Source organism: Centruroides vittatus, unplaced genomic scaffold, assembly GCF_030686945.1.
Source record: "Centruroides vittatus isolate TY-2023 unplaced genomic scaffold, ASM3068694v2 scaffold_3315, whole genome shotgun sequence".
NCBI classification, from domain to species: Eukaryota; Metazoa; Arthropoda; class Arachnida; order Scorpiones; family Buthidae; genus Centruroides; species Centruroides vittatus.
The window spans coordinates 3,235,699-3,252,217 of NW_027122703.1; the positions used below are offsets into that span (position 1 = coordinate 3,235,699).

Genomic DNA, 16,519 nt, shown 5'->3' on the forward strand with positions numbered 1-16,519 from the left:
CTTGAGGATGATCTGCCGCTTGCATAAGTCCTTGACCTGTAGTTCATTTCCGCTGAATAGTGCATATTCACAGTTTTGTTGAGGAGCCCTTAGGATGGGAATATCCACGGAACAAATGGCGAAGTGGGCGGTTGTACAGGTGCTTAATTGGTGCAGCTGTAGCAACATATAGGATTGTCGATCCATAGATAACGCAATTACGGGATACGGGGTGTGGAATTGGATAAAGGTCTTTATCGCGGGGATGTAGGTAGGAAATGGTACAATTTCGTACATGTCGAAGTACCCGTTAGGAGTGATTAAGGGTATCTTCGCAAAAATTCTTAGTTTCCCCGGTAATGCCACAGCAATGGTAGTGATCCATTGATAATACTTAAATAGCGTATCCGGCGTCGTAGGTTCGATCATGGCGTAACCAGTGGTGATATTCGAAATAGTTAACAAAGGGTTCGCTAGCAGAAAATTTTTCCCTGACAATCACCGAGAAACGAAATTGAAGTTTTGGCTAGAAATAAATACAATACCTTTTCTTGCGATATATCTAATAATCAGTGGCGTATTTGGAACGTAACGAGTCCTGGGCGAAGACCAGGTAACAATAGTATATTAGTGCTGTCGACTTTTTTTTTCTTTTTTTTGCAGAGAAATTTTTCACCTCGAATGGCACTGCTGATAATAGACAGATGCCATCATCTCTCGAAATACAATATCCTCTTTATTTCGCTGTCCATACCCCGACACGTGTTTCACAGCCATCTTGTATTATCTCGCGCGCGTGAGATTGTGGGATCTCTCTTATGACTGGATCTAGTTTCAAGAACTGTCTTGAATCGATCGCGATTAAACCTCGTTCCGGTCGAGATTGAAACGGTCGAGAGAGATCGCACCAAGACATAGTCCCCGACCTTGCTCACAATCTAGATTGAAATGCTCCGTGCAAGCGGAGTATAAGGCTCTAGTTTAGTAGTATTACAGAGGATAATACGTATATTTTAATATATTAAAAAAAAACAAAAACAAAACCACTGAGAAATGTTCCGTGTGTTTAACAAGGTTTGGAAAACTGAAAATTTTAACAACGGGTTCGGCCGAACCTGTGCGAACCCGCTGAATATCACTACTGGGCATAACCCTCCGAAAGTTTCGTTTGAATATCTCGGAGAGTACGTAAGAGAACTTCGCGGGAAACAAAATAAGTGCTCAGTCGATTCTGTTCTAGGATATCTATCGCTTCGCGTAGTTCTAACAGCTGGAAATGTAACTCTTGGACAGATGATTCAACGGTTCTCAAGATAATTTCATAGGCGAGATTGAAGCGGTATAGGTTAAATAATTCCCCGAAGCTTTCTACCCGTTTAAATAGAACGTAGATTTGGTGTCTATTTTGTTTGCTTATGTTTAGCGTATCTTGTATTAGGGTAGTTTGTGATTGCAATAAGTGAATGATCCCTTCGATCCGCTGTTTGATGGTCTCGATTTCTGTATTTAACGGCTCGACTTCGTCGGAGGTTGCTGTTCCGAAGAGGAACTTAAGAGCTTTCCCTCCTAGGTCTATGAGTCCTCTTTTCCTTTGGGGAGTGGGACGAAGCGTGATTAACGTAAGCAGTTCTCGATATTCCCGTTGATAGTTCTGGAAAGAGGCCTTTATTAATTTGAGGCCCTGAGTGGGAAGCTTCCATTCAGTTTCGGTCTGTGTCGGCGCTTGCTGTTCCTGTTGTTTGATCAAGGCCTCCAGGTAATCTAGCGATTGAGAGACAAATTGATGTTTTTTTTTAACTCTTTCCGCCCTGTGGGCACTAAGAGGGCCTCTTTTAGTAGGCCCATTATGGGTTCGGCCAGGCCCACAATGGGGCGACCGGGTGGTGAGGGACGGGGCCCGACATATCTGAACGGACCACCCCCTGAAAAATTCCTGGGGATTATTCGACCCGTTCGGATTCGATCCCGGGTCCCCCAGAGTGGTAGGCTGCCACCTTTACCACTCGGCCATCCGGCCGTCGACAAATTGATGTTGTCGCTCCAACGGTTCAAAAGTGATATCGGTGACCAAGGTCCAATGGCTCGCCGTGATGAGGAAATTTCCTCGATGTAGGAAAATTACTCCTTTGGTGAATTCCTTCGGGTCCGAGGGAGGATGTAGCACGGTATAGCTGCTACTTAAGATAAGGAGGCCTAGTCGTAGGAATAGCATGGTACCTTTCTAGATTGGCTTCTGTAAAGAGTAGTAGAACCTAATCAACATAGGATGTTTAAAGAGGGGTTTCATTTATTGTTATTCCTGTTATCAGGGAGGCCTTTTTCCCTTGTGTACTGTCTCCGCTTTTGGTCGAATAACTAACACGGAACTAAGGGTTAGATCAATATTAGATATAATTTATTAAGTAAATGTAATGTACAAAATGATATTAAAAAAAATTTTTTTTTGAATACAATTCGTGAGCGGTACAGAAGTATCCTAATAGGTGGGTGTATCCCTTGGGTTGACGTCCGGCCTCGGGTCCTGTCCGTAGGGCGGCGGCGAGAAGAGGACGAGCTAGCGGAGCTTTCCTGTGTGGCCGCTGTTGAACGGGGAGCTCGCGAGGCTTGCCCGGGTATTGTAACCGGTCTCTGTCCTCCGGCCATCCTGGTAAAATTCCTCCACCCGGGCCACTTCGTCTCAGAAGTCAGCTTTTAATTCCGGTGGACATTGGTGGTTGACCGGGAGGAGCAGGGTGGCTGGGATGCGTTGGTGTCAGCGTTGGGAGCGGTTAAAGCTCAGAGCTGCCTGCAGCGAGACAGCGTTTACCTCCGGCTGCTCAGGGGGCGAGACCAATGTACTGACCGGTGTTTCCCACCATTTCGCGTCTGGGTCCATGTCTAGAAAAGGGGTTTTTTTTTGTTAGTGGTTTAGACCGACTCAATCGGCTTAATGTCTACGATAAATTTAAAGTTATTAAATGCCCCAAAAGATTTAAAAGATTCCGCGGAAAGCTCAAGGGGAGCATAGATGTCGTATGTATCCCCATGCCTATACCGCGGAATGTGGGTCGAGGTCCACTGTAGTGTGTGTGGTTCCTTTTTTAAGGTAACTGTGTAGATAAATGTGGAAGACAAAGGATTGGACAGAAGATAAAGTCTAATGGGGAAAATGGGTGGGTCCTGGGACGTTCTCAAAATTTTGACGAGGAACTGTTGTTCATAACAGTCTAGAACGGCAGCCCAAACCTGGGAACTGGGCTGGTCCGTGTGGATCCCCAGGATAAGTAGTGAGGACCTTGAGAGGAAAGGTATTTGCGGATGAGCGTCCCACAGATGAGCTGCAACATCAGTGCTAGCTCCCTCCCAAGGACAATGGAAATCTAAAATAGGGCATGATAAGGGCGCAAACGCGCAAAGTGGCCTATGTGTTTCCCGGTCCGCCTCAGATAAAAGTTCCTGGCAGCCGAAGGGTTGATTCACGCAGGGCACCAGCATCGAGGAAATAATTTGTTCCGCCACGCGACTCCGGATGTTTCCGAGAGCCTCGCGGCAGGTGTGACAGTTAGAGATCCTCGGCCGACACTTAGAGCACACGATATGCCCATTTGTACACTGGTACACCGGCGCCTGCGCGAGCTCATAACAAATCGGGCACGTCACGAAAAAGGCGAGCATTGGTCTGGTCCGGTAGTCGCCATTTGTCTGGAAGGATAGGGAAAAAGTTAATTATGGAAGAGGGAAAGATGAAGGCTAGTAATATTGTATGGCTGACCTTCCTTAGTCTAACTCCCCGGGTTCAGAAGAGGACAGTCGGCTTGTCGCGGGGGAAACGAACCGCAGGATGCGACTACGATTATGGCTCGGCCGCGGCATTACCCATGGCTGTTCAGGGACAAGGCCGCGGCTGCGCAGCGCGTATGGAGGAGTGATTTCTTGTTCCTCGGCTTCCGATTGTTCGCGTTCTGAGTCCCTGCGCTCGGTGTCCTCTTCACTTTCCCTTTCCCCGCTTTCTCCTGTTGGGGGTTGAGTAGGGATAGAGGCTAAGATAAATTCGTCCCACGGGTCGAGATACAAGGATTGGTCAAGCTCGGCGGTTAAGGACAATGTTGTGAGTTGATCATTACCTTGGTCTTGCCATAGGTGGACTTCCTCGCAGGCTGTCGTTGGTTTTATTCAGTCCGCGTGGACGTGCATTTTCCGTTTGGTTTCTAGGTGTTCAATTTTAAAATTAACAGGACTGAGAGCTTCAATAATTCGATAGGGTCCAGACCATCAAGGTGCTAATTTTCGTTTTAACCCTCGTGGCATGACAACTTCCTTCCTTTAAAAGCACTCGGTCTCCCACCTGATAACGGGGAGGATTATTTTGTTGCCGATGTCGTTCTTGTCGAGCTTCGGCAGCCTGTTCCGCCATTTGTTGAGCTGTTTGATGAGCTATTTTCATCCGTTGTTGCAATTCTGAGGTAAAATTGTCATCTATATCATAGCGCACCTCTGTCGGCTTAGTAACTATATCAAACGGATAGGTAGGGTCTCTTCCATACAAAAGAAAGAATGGACTTTCATTCGTAGAAGCGTGCACGGAGGTGTTGTACGCAAAGAGAGCGTAAGGTATCCACTTGTCCCAATCGTGTTAATCTCTTGCTACATAATGTGCTAAGATATCAATCAGCGTTTTGTTAAATCTTTCCACGACACCATTACTGGCGGAATGATAGGCCGTGGTGAGGAGCCTGTTTATGTTCAGGAGCTCACATACTTCGGTAAACATTTTTGAGATTCGGGGCTCGGTCCGTTAGTAATTGCGTCGGCGTCGAGTGACGTAGTATAATGTTAGTAAAAAAGGCTTTCGCGATCGTCTTACTACTGACATCTGGTAGTGGAATAGCTTCAGCATACCGGGTAAAATGATCGACAAATACTAAGATATATTTATTCCCCGTAGTTGTGCGTGGGAGTGGTCCCACAATATCCATGGCGGTACATTCAAAGACGTGTGAAAGAGAAGCAAATAGTTGTAATTCGGCTTGGGCTTGGCGTCCTCGCCGACGATGTTTCGCGCAGCTTAGACAAGTTCGGCAATAATTTCGTATCTCCTTGGTCATTTCTGACCAATAAAATGATTTAGCTATTTTAGTTCACATCTTAAGTTCTCCCAGATGTTCAGCAATGGGATTATCATGGAAGATATATAGAAGATAATCTTTGAGAGTGGCTGGGACCACAATTTGTTCCCACCAGTCGGACTGGCCTTTATTGGTACCTTTGCGGCATAGGGCGCCTTCTTCATTGAGATAGAATTTGTCCAAGGTAAGGCTGTTCCAACTTCCTGAGGTTGCTCTGTCTTGCAATTGTTGTATGAGGGATTTCCAATGAGCATCGCCTTGTTGCCCCTTCGCTATCTGCGTCATAAAAAATATATGTTCTACCTCCTGGATTTGACGAATAGGAATACGACTAAGAGCATCAGCATTTTTATGCGACTCTCCTGCCTTGTGAACAACGTCGAAATCGAATTCTTGGAGGAAGATAATCCATCGTGATAGCCGCGAATTCGTAGTTGAGTCCTTACAGTCAAGTAATCAACGTATAGGTCGATGCTCCGTAAGTATCGTAAATTTTCGACCATATAAATAGGGTTTAAAATATCTTACAGCCCAAACAGTAGCTAAACACTCCTTCTCAGTCGTGCTATAGTTAAGTTCGGGTTTCCTTAATAATCGACTTGCATAAGCAATCGGTTTCTCCGTGCCATTTTCCTCTTGGGATAATATGGCTTCTAAGGCAACATTCGAAGCATCCGTAGCAAGGATAAAAGGCTTTGAAAAATCCGTTGATTTGAATAACGGAGTCGAGGTTAGAATTTGCTTTAGAGTCTCGAAACATTCCTGTTGAGTCGGGCCTCATTCAAAAGGGATATCTTTCTTTAATAAATCTGTCAATGGTTTGGCGATTTTTGCATACTGGTCTACATGTCTATGATAATACCCAGTTAATCCCAAAAAGGATCGAATTTCTCGTTCATTTTCGGGTCTAGGAAAGTCTAAGACGCACTCTACTTTATCGCTATCCGGTTTTATACCCTGTTCAGAAATTTCATGGCCTAAAAATTTTATCTGCCTCTGCAGGAAATGACATTTTTTCGGTTTTAATTTAATTCCGGCTTCGTCTAATCGTTGGAATATTTGTTCCAAGCGTTTGAGGTGAGTAGGGAAGTTGGGACTGAAAGTCAAGAGGTCGTCCATGTAAACGAGGCATGTCTTTCCCTTAAGACCATGCAGGACGAAGTCCATTGTCCTTTCAAAGGCTGCAGGAGAGTTACGGAGCCCCATGGGACACCTGTTCCATTGATAGTGCCCATCAGGTGTGGAGAAGGCGGTTTTCTCCTTATCACATACACTCAGTTGCCAAAATCCCGAGACTGTGTCCATTGTGGAGAAATACTTCGCTTGACCCATTAAGCTGAGGGACTCCTGTACTAAGGGCAGTGGATATGGATCTACTTTGGTGATTTTATTTAATTTACGGTAATTTATTACTAATCTTTATCCACCCAATTTCTTCTTAACGAGGAGCGCCGCAGAGCTCCAGGGTGACGTAGAATGTTCGATGATATTATTCGCTAAAAGTCCATCGATTATTTCATTCAATTACTGACGTTGCGCATATGGAATTCGATAAGGGGGGGAGTAAACGAGCGCCGCATCGCCGGTATCAATTTTATGCTGCACAATGTCACAATAACCCAAATCATAATCATTTATAGTGAAAACGTGTCGATATTTATATAATAAGGCTAAAAGCTCTGGGTGTTCATCTTCAGGGATATCGGTCCAGTCAAATAATTGATTAAATTTGTCTTTGGATAATTGTGCCGTTTCTCCTTCTCGGATAGACCCTACTGGGTCTGTTTCCTGGACCACCTCAAAATACATGCCTACTTTCTCTTTTTTCTTTAAAGATATAGTTTGGTGGGTCGAGTTACGGAGGCGGATAGGTACTTGTCCCTTTTTGTTGGGTGTGTCCAATACATCGACCCCGAAAATTCCTTCTTGAGCGAGGGGAAGTGTCTCAATTACTCCCGTTTTATTACCTGGATGGCGACGTCCCCGGATAGTAGCGCTTACGATATTATTCGTCATAGGGGAGAGTCGACACGGTTCTATTAAAACTACCTCCTTTCCTTCTTCTACTTCTACCCGTGCTCTTTTTCTAGTTCTCCTTCGACTTTCCTGGACATGTCGGTTACGCTCCGTCATTAGGTTATTTTGTTCCTCCTCCGATTCTTCTCCGGACATCATAGAGGTTAACAGCGTTACTACCGTACAAGGGGGTATAATCAATTCTCCTTTCTTTAAGTTGATAAGAAAGCCCTTATCAGAGATCATATCTCTCTCGATAATGCTGTCGCAAGGATACGTAACATCTATATCTACTAGACAACAAGCAAAGGGGAACTGTAGGTCGCCGATTTTGAAGGTAGGGTTCGCAATACCGTAAGTTTGAATGATATGGCCAGTAGCACTTCTTAAATCAGTCTCTTTATTGTGGTCGACCTGTATCCTTTCCTTCATTGTTTAGCTTTAGCTCCAGTGTCTATCTGCACTATGGCCGGGTTCCCTCCTATATAACATTCAAAGGTGGCTTCATTTCGCGTATCGGGATAGCTATTAGCATTAACCGATTGAGCCTTTGGCCTCCCGGATTGACATTTTTGCTTTTTCTCCTTTACGGGATTGTATCCAGCACAAGAGAGCTTCCATCGAGGACGGATCCCTGGCCTTTTATTATACAGAGATCATCGACCTTGGACGCTTTGCATGTTTCCTTTCCACCTGTTGGGTTTCTCCTCCCTAGCACAACCCCTATTGCTCTCATTGCTTTCGCGCCTTCTTGGGGCTTCCGTATGCTCGACTTCGCTTTGCGTACGGGTAGGAGCATCACGATAATTATTATCTCGGTGATCGGAGGGATTCCGGTTCTGATAGGGTTGATTGTTCGGTCGGTTGGGCCCACGACTAGGGTTACCTGGGCGGTATCCTCCTCGCCGGGAAGGCAGATTATTCTGATTACTTCGATTATTTTCCCGATTATTTCGCCTGCTGGGAGGGGTTCTAACGTTACCGGTCGCGGAGGTTCAGGTTAACCCTTTTACCCTGGCTTTAAGCTCCTGTATAGCCAACGTTAGTTGGGCTATCTCGTCCTGTGAGGGGGAGTCTGTCACCCGCTCGCTGTCCCGGACTGTTCGCAATATTCCCTGCGGATGGGAGGTGAGCTGTTTAATCGTCTCCTCACTAATGGCGGCTTTGAGCGCCTCGTCGAAGGTCTCAGCCTCGCGACTCATTACCCTTCTGCAGATTCTTATATCTATCCCGTTAAGAAATTGCACTTTTAACCGTTCATCTAGCTCCTTTCTTTGAATGCGCTGAATAATAGCAGCTTCCGCGGCATCCGCACCAGGCTCCGGCGTGATCTCGATTTCCATGGCTAGCACTTGAAGCCGGGCGGCATACGCTTGTACGTCTTCATCCCGCCTTTGTACGCAGGTATAAAATCTACTAAGCCTAAACGAATAAGGTTCCCGCTCGAACCGCGCGATCATTAAGCTCTTGAATTCGTCAAAGTCATCGACCTCTTTGATCTGTCGGTCTTTCCAGACGAATTCCCGAGCTATCCCGGTGAGTTTAAGCTTGGCTACAGCCAGCATTTGGGCCTTTGACCATGCCGCGACTTTCGTTACGTCCGCTAAAGAGTCGAAAAAAATCTGTGACTCTGATGCCTCCCGTTTCTCCGGAAAATACGGTCAGTAGTGGAATGATTCCACCCAACCCTCCTAGATTGAGGGGATTTGGATTCGGATTCGGGTGAGCTGGTCCTGCCGTGGGTTGCAAATTGCCCTCCATTTTTCCTAATAGATCCGATTAGAGTGGAACTACCTCCGATACTATTCCTAGTCTTTCTATCTATGATCTAGGTCCCTACTTCTACTGGAATGATCCTTTTTATTCGAATATGGTCCTTTCCGCTCTATCAATATTTCGAAGGAGTCGAACCCCACTCCTGACTCAAATTTGTGGGTGCCGGGAGGTGGATGGAGTCTCGTTCCTCCCTTTTCTCTCGGCTAACAGGTCAGTGAGACCTGCCCACGTCAAGATGGCGGCTCGGTTTCGTTACGCGTCACGCGTTACACGAGTGAGAGTGCGGAAGAGAATGGGTCCGACGATAGAGCGGTGGCGATATTCGAATAAAGGACATTACAACGGATAATAACAACAACAACGATTTATTAAGGCTAACGTTACAATTTCAAAAGAGGCGAGCGACTGTCGCCTTTTTTCGGATCCGCGGAGGGAGAGTTTACATGAAATGGGGTCATACCTATTGACCCGGGTCGGTCTTTCCTCTAGGTCAGAGTATTCCTTGGATAGTGGTCTGGTTCCCTTAGGACTTTGGCGCACACACACACAGTCTAAGTGACACTACGTAACCGGCCCCTCTTTCCTCTCTCGTCGCCCTTTTATCATCTCGGTCACGTTTTTCAGTTTCACCAACCAGCATTATTCGACTGTTGTTCCTTCTGATTCATGTATTCTCCGTGGGAACCAAGCAATAAAATAATTTATGATTAACAGTTTAATTCCGGCGGGTTCGAATTTACACAATAGATACCATAAAAAATTTGGCAGGAGAAATTCTTAACACGCTTTTCTTTTTAAAAACTCTTGAATGTTACTTATTATTGCTCATTTTCGAAATAAAATCACTTTTGCAAATATAATAATTTACAATTTTAAGTTTGTTACCTTTTTAACTTTAGCAATGCTAAATATTGGCGTGAGAGTAGTTTTTAATCTTCTCCATTCCTCATCTTCCATCGTGATAACCATATTATCGATAATTCGATCTCCAAATTGCCATCGCTAATTATTATTATTATATCAAAAAACCAATTAGAAATCACAATTATAACTTATTATTAAATAACAAAATTACTAACTCTTTGATTTGGTATTTTATTGAAGTCTCTTATCAATATATTTTTAATTAATTCCGGTTCAGAAACCATCAGAATGGGATTTAATCCTTCGTAAATCCTGCAAAATGTAAATAATGACGATAATTTAATACAAAAGAGAAACGAACTCAATTATAAATTAAGATACAACGTACCCAAATATTCTTCCATATTTCTTATACCATTCCAATTCTATATAACCTTGAGGCTTAAAAATACATATTTTATATAAAATTACGTATTAAACTAACAATTTAAAAGTAAATTTGAAATCTTTTATAGTACGTTTAGTTATAAGTAAATGTATTAATAATAAATGTACCTCCTTCCATCTTGTCCCGTATGAGCCTAACAACCACATTGTTTTTGGTGAAGGAATTCCTCTTCTTTTCCAGTAACTATACACTATACTGAAATAACTAAAGTATTTAAACAAAATGTTAGTTAGTCGCATGTTAATATATTAGTATGTTAGGATATTTAATAATTCTTCTAACTTAAGAGAGGAAAATGAAAACCTTACATGTAAGTAACTGATATTAAAGCGATGAAAAATCCAATAATCCAATATGTAGAAAGTAGAAATAGAAAGTAGTCCATTTGAACTTGAAATTTATTGACGATACACGTTATTATTATTCTGTAATGCTGCAAAATAAGTAGAATAGAAAGAAGTAAAATTTTAAAATATATTGCATTGGATACACAACTGATATCAGAAATAGAATTTTTTCGTAATATTTTTATTTATAACATAATTGATATATAATTTTATAACAGCAGAATATTAAGTTATAAAGAAAAGAAAGTTTATGCATGCAGAACTACGTGATAATTTGTAAATTTAACACAATATAACTTATTTTACTTTTTCATTCTCTGATTTCATATATTATGAAATTTCATTTACTATGAAGTTAGAAAATCGAGAAAGGTCTACATATTCAAATTGTCTAAATTGGATTAAATCTAAATATTGTTTTAGCAATTTTTTTTAAATTCAATGCCTGATAACTGCCAAAACCCTGATACTTTTTAATTAATTAAGCAACTTACCTATAGCATTGTCATTGTAAAATTTTAAATAGAGAAGTAAATTATTATAAAAATTCATTTTATTTAAAAATACTTTCACCGAAATTCTTTTTTGTTATACGCACTTTTAATATGATCTAGTAGACAAAGTTTTTCAAGAGTAACTTCGAAATATTTCGTACAATTTTAAAATCTAATTGTATATTTAAACTCAGCATAAGAATGCATATCGCAAGATATACATACATTATTATTTAAAATGTTAATGTTACAACAGTTTTTATCTTTAAAGTTCAAAGGTTAAATTGTCAAAATAGCATAAAAAATGCAGTTTTTAGCTAGGTTAATATACCTGAGGTATCAAACTCCTATATCTGTTATTACCGGAAGTATAAATTTGATACTGCATATCTTTGGCATACTTTTAAATCTATTCAAATTCATTCGCAATTTATGAATATGAAAAATAAATAAATAAGTAAAATAAAACATGTATCCAATGTGAGAATATCGTGATTGTTCTTTTAACTTAACTATTGTATTTCAAATAAATTTGTATGTGCTTTTGCTCTGATTTGTATGGATAGGGTGATTTCTTGGGTCTGTCGACAGTGTTCCTGTTGAGAAAAATTCACACGGGAACACTCCTTTTTTATGGAAAAAGTACATTTATTTTCTATAATTTAGTAAAGATATGCATTTCGGGCTTAATGCCCTTCTTCACTCCTATTTTATTAAGTATATCGGCAAAAAAAACTATGTAAGAAATTACAGAATGTATTAAATTATATTTAACAAACGCGTACAAAACAGTTTTTCAAAAAATAAAATTACCTAAAAATTATTATAGTGACAGCTGGAATAATCAGTTATTAAAACTTTGGGGTAAAATACGTATAATATATTTTTTTTCTTTTTTAAGAATGTCAAATGAGATCTCGCAGCCAGCAGGATTGCAATGTGTTGGGACTGCTGAGTTGGTGTAATCTTACTTCACATCCTTTATATGCTCTCTTATACAAATTTTTAACATTCTATCCGTTTCACCTACGTAATAGTATTTTGGTTGACACGTACTGTACAAGTGAAGTTGTAAACCAAATCATTATTTAACCTGTTTCTTCTCGTATGTTTGTATTTTACTTGATATGTACTCTGAATTTACTTTATAAATTCGTTTTTAAATCTTTATAAATTAATTTTTGTTGGGCTATTAAAGTTTAAACCTTTAATTATTGCTCATCAAGAAAATCGCTGTTAACCAGTACTACTGACCACTCAACACAGTGTCACATGAGGTGTATCTGTTTAAACTCTGAGTAGAAATGTAATCGAATGGATGTACGAACAGTTACAGTGTTACCATGTAACGAGTTACTATTGTGTTAAATATTGCAGGTTTGTTTTCCCATTTGTTAAATATTTCTATGCAACAATTAAAAGCTGAATGTTATATATGGGTTTTTACAACTATTTCAGATATTTTTACAACTCCTCAGCCACAACAACTATTCATGTTGTTGTGGCTGAGGAGGGTCCGTTGAGGAGCGAAATGCATTTCACCAGTTAAAGTCTTTTCTCAATGTGATGTCGATTACTTGGCTCCATTGCAGTTTGATAAGTCAAGCTCATATCTTAATCGATCAGATATTGAGATAATATATAATTAATTAATTAATTAAAAATATGATTTAAAATTGCAATCCGGCATTGTTACAATGTCACAATAAAAATTTGCTCGTAAAATTTTATAAAATTTTGGAAACATTTATGAAATATACAACATATAATTTTAAGAAAATAAAAATTGTATATATTATGGATTTATGTATAGGCCTATATGTTATGGACAAAGTGATTAATCGGGCATTATGAATAATGACCAAAAAGGGCGCGCAGTGTGATACATATTGATTAATTTATCAAATTGACCGGTCATTATGAATACTGCTATCACCTAATCAAGCAAGTGATAATGAGACATTGAAGAGTGATCATCCAACATACGCTAACCAATTGGAACTCTGAGTTGCCGATTGTATCGCGTTGAGTGCGTATGGTGTTTAGTACTGAATTTTAAATTGTGCAATATTAATTAATTTGATTAAAAAAACACCACTTATTTCATTTAGAAATATTTATTTTTTGTGAATTATTTCAAAGTATTTTAAAAAGAACATGTAATCTTTTAAAACTAAGTACTATTAACTATATTAATTAGATGGTAAAATTTTACCTATGTGCACCATCATGGTAATGGTGGCAACTGTTTGTGCTCCCGACAGATTCCTCCCGGAAAAGAGCCGCCAGCAGGTCGCCGATTGTTTAAGTCACTAGATATTGATACATACTAGTTATTGATACGTGTGTTCAAGAAGTACCGTAAATAAATAACTAGTGACGTTAAACAATCAGCGGCCTGCCAGCGGCTCCCCTCCGAGAGGAATCCGTTGAGAGCACAAACAGTCGCGACAGCCGTCAAATTTGGTACTAAACGCAATACACACACGCAACTCGTGTACGAGTGCTGATTGGTTAGCGTATTTTAGATGATCATCCCTCAACGTATTATTATCACTTTGCCCTACTAGAAGATAGCAGTATTCATAATGACCGGGCATTATGAATAATGCCCGTATTAATCACTTTGTCCATAACATATATATATCCATAGTATATTAGTATACCCTTTGTCATCTGGAGCATTCTTTTTGTAAAGTTTTTGGAACTCTCTGTACACTGCAATACATGATTTAAATTCAGAAAACCATAGAATCGTCCGTTCAGAAGGCGCAATGTGTTCTAACGTTGCGTCCTCTGAATGGACGTCATCTTAGAAACAACTGACTACTTTTTGTTCGAGTGACTTAACTTCACAATGTTGCCAATTCCAAAATTTTAAACTTTTACGTTCATTTTACAAGTCTGCGGGATCTACAAGCACATTAAAATCCGGCGGGACTTAAAAAAACACTTGTATTTTAGTAATTTTTATACTAAGAACACTTCTTCGTAGATAAGACTTTACAGGAATAAAAGTAAAATTATTATACTTTTTTCACTTTTTCCTTCCTGTGAGCGTTAAAAGGGCCTTTTTTCAGACCCATTTGGGTTTGGCTAGACCACAATAGGAGACGGCCGGATAATGAAAAATGGAGCCCGATATATCCCAGACACAGAAGAACTTTTTAGCATTTAAAAGTGTGAGAATCCGCGATAACGAGTCTATTACTCCTTCACCTATTCACGGAGTCGGACTCGTGAAGTCCGCTTTGTCAGTGGATGGCTTAAATGTTATATGTAAATTATGGGAGATAAGAAAATCATAAAATTTCCTTCTCCTGTCAGACTTCCGACACCAGTTAGGATCAAATTTCTCGTGCCCTAACTCACGAGTCTCAATTTTTTCAACAACGTTGGAGTGGGAGGACTCATAGATCCTTTTAAAAGTAAATCTACACCAACTCAATTTAATAAATAACGAAAGCTTAATGAGTAAAATAAAGTAAAAGTAAATACAAAGCGATAAAAAATATACCTATGTCGACAGGTTAACTAATTACACCTCTATTTGACCGAGAGAGAGAGTTTACAATAAGTAGTGCGTAATACCTCTTGTTAATAGTGGAATGTCTTCCGATGAAATTTTCTTTCTAATGTGGATCAGGGAGCGACTTTCGAGACCAGATAGCCTCGAGAACGGGATGTTTACTCCTTTTATTCCCCAATCTGGTGTTAATTTGTTACATATGTGACTGGATTTGAGGGGTGACTCGAACTAACAGATGAACCATAAACAAGTGATATGACTGATTTTACTACGGGAAGTGGTCTTATCTTTCTAACCAGAAAGGAAATGTCGTTTCCACTTCTTTCAATCTCGAGAGTGATATTTTATTTTATAGTTCGTTTTCTAATTAAATAATTTGTTTAAATCGTTAAATAATTATATTAAATTTTAAATAAATCTTCCTTATTTAAGAATAGATTCTTGAATTACATCTCCAAATTCTCACAAAAGTGTATTGTTATCAAAAGTGTCATCATAAAAAAGACTAAGCGTATTTAGCTATAAACATGTAAGAACCCGGACTTCAACAAAAAAATAACAATTTCATCATACCTATTTTGATGACTAACGTTGATGACTATCCTTTACTACCTGAGAACTTCTCATTTTTCAAGTTCTCCTCGGCGAAAGCGACGCTTTCCTTTGACCTATTCCTTCGTAATCCTTTGAACCCCGGCCGTGCGCTACCGTTTTAATATCAGAATTGACTGCCGAATGAGGCGGTCGCCGCCCGTTCCTATAACGGAAGTTATCGCCAGTGCCTCGGCCGATACCGTTAACTCTGTGCCTCCGAAACAAAATATGTTGCCATTGCCACATTGGAATACGTTCTTGCCTCTGAATAGGACTAACTTCGTCGCCGAAAATCGGGACAATCCTAGATTTTATCTCTACTTCCAGGACAGAGAGGTGAGACAAGCGGACAAGCGGGTCCTTCTAATCCCATATTTATGTCTACGCGCGATTTATTGTAAACTCTCTCTCGCGCGACCACTTACGTTATATAGACCAATTAATTTAATAGCGAAGTTGAGGCCGAAGTTTTAAACGCGAGAACGTGTATGTCAGACGTTCAGCGCCGCTTTTCTGTAAGCCTTTTATATAACGCTAAACAATAGGAAAATTATCGCGGAATATCGAAAGAAAAATTATTTACCACAACAATCCAGAGACTTGTACAAACGAAGAGAAACAGAATAATTATTAATCGCGACAGCGACAGAAATAATGATTTTTCTATTGTTTTGCGAAATTTTAAAGATAACGGAAAAATATAGAAATGAGATAGGAAATTCGGTTTTGTAATTGGGCACGAGGAAGGAAGAACTAACGAAGTTAAGTAATCAATTCCGATATTGATAATAAAACTTTAATTTAATTTTATTTTTAAAATTACTTATAATTTTAATTATTATTTTAAAATTAATTTTGTGAACAAAGCTTCCCAAACCCCACTACTACTGTTATGTGATAACAAATTGTAAATTTTAAATACAGAGTTTTAAGGTTATGTAATATGTGTATATTTTTAATCTTATGTCCTAAATATGCAAAAAAAAACTTGATTTATAATCAACACTTATATGTAGGCCTATGCAACGGATGTTTTCGAAATGCATTTTGTAATAAACTACGAATTACGTTATTGTAGGACCGGAATTTGAAATGTATAGGCCTAAATAAAAATTTAATTATCATCAGAAAGAATGAAAGAATATTTTAAATTGTAACTAAATGTCATAAAAAACTAATGGATTATTCTCTGACTAATTCAAAGAGAATAAATAATTCAAGAGAATGAAAATTAAACAAATGTAGTGAATGATTAAGAAAATTAGTCGTCTAAGTTTGAGGTTATACAGTATATTGCTAAAAATCTATTAATTTATTTAATGAGAATAAAATTGAAATATCCAAAACTAACAACATATTGTATTTCC

The 16,519-nt window shown here is 39.5% G+C and overlaps 1 protein-coding gene across 4 annotated transcripts in view; it reads right to left on the reverse strand.

Annotated features, from left to right (window-relative positions):
- LOC136988485 (cytochrome P450 3A8-like) overlaps positions 1 to 16,519 on the reverse strand; it is a 49,055-nt gene that overhangs the window by 15,470 nt on the left and 17,066 nt on the right. The window contains exons 1-6 of one of the 4 annotated variants that reach the window (XM_067286353.1): positions 14,621 to 14,682; positions 10,497 to 10,621; positions 10,296 to 10,392; positions 10,129 to 10,181; positions 9,956 to 10,052; positions 9,762 to 9,878 (exon numbers count right to left, since the gene is read on the reverse strand). The exons of 2 other annotated variants lie outside the window; for them this stretch is intronic. In XM_067286353.1, the coding sequence (XP_067142454.1) occupies positions 9,762 to 9,878; positions 9,956 to 10,052; positions 10,129 to 10,181; positions 10,296 to 10,392; positions 10,497 to 10,573 (441 nt within the window). In that variant the 5' untranslated portion in view covers positions 10,574 to 10,621; positions 14,621 to 14,682. Of the gene's footprint in view, positions 1 to 9,761; positions 9,879 to 9,955; positions 10,053 to 10,128; positions 10,182 to 10,295; positions 10,393 to 10,496; positions 10,622 to 14,620; positions 14,683 to 16,519 lie in introns of those variants that run through there. One more of the 4 variants, XM_067286352.1, reaches the window with a different exon arrangement.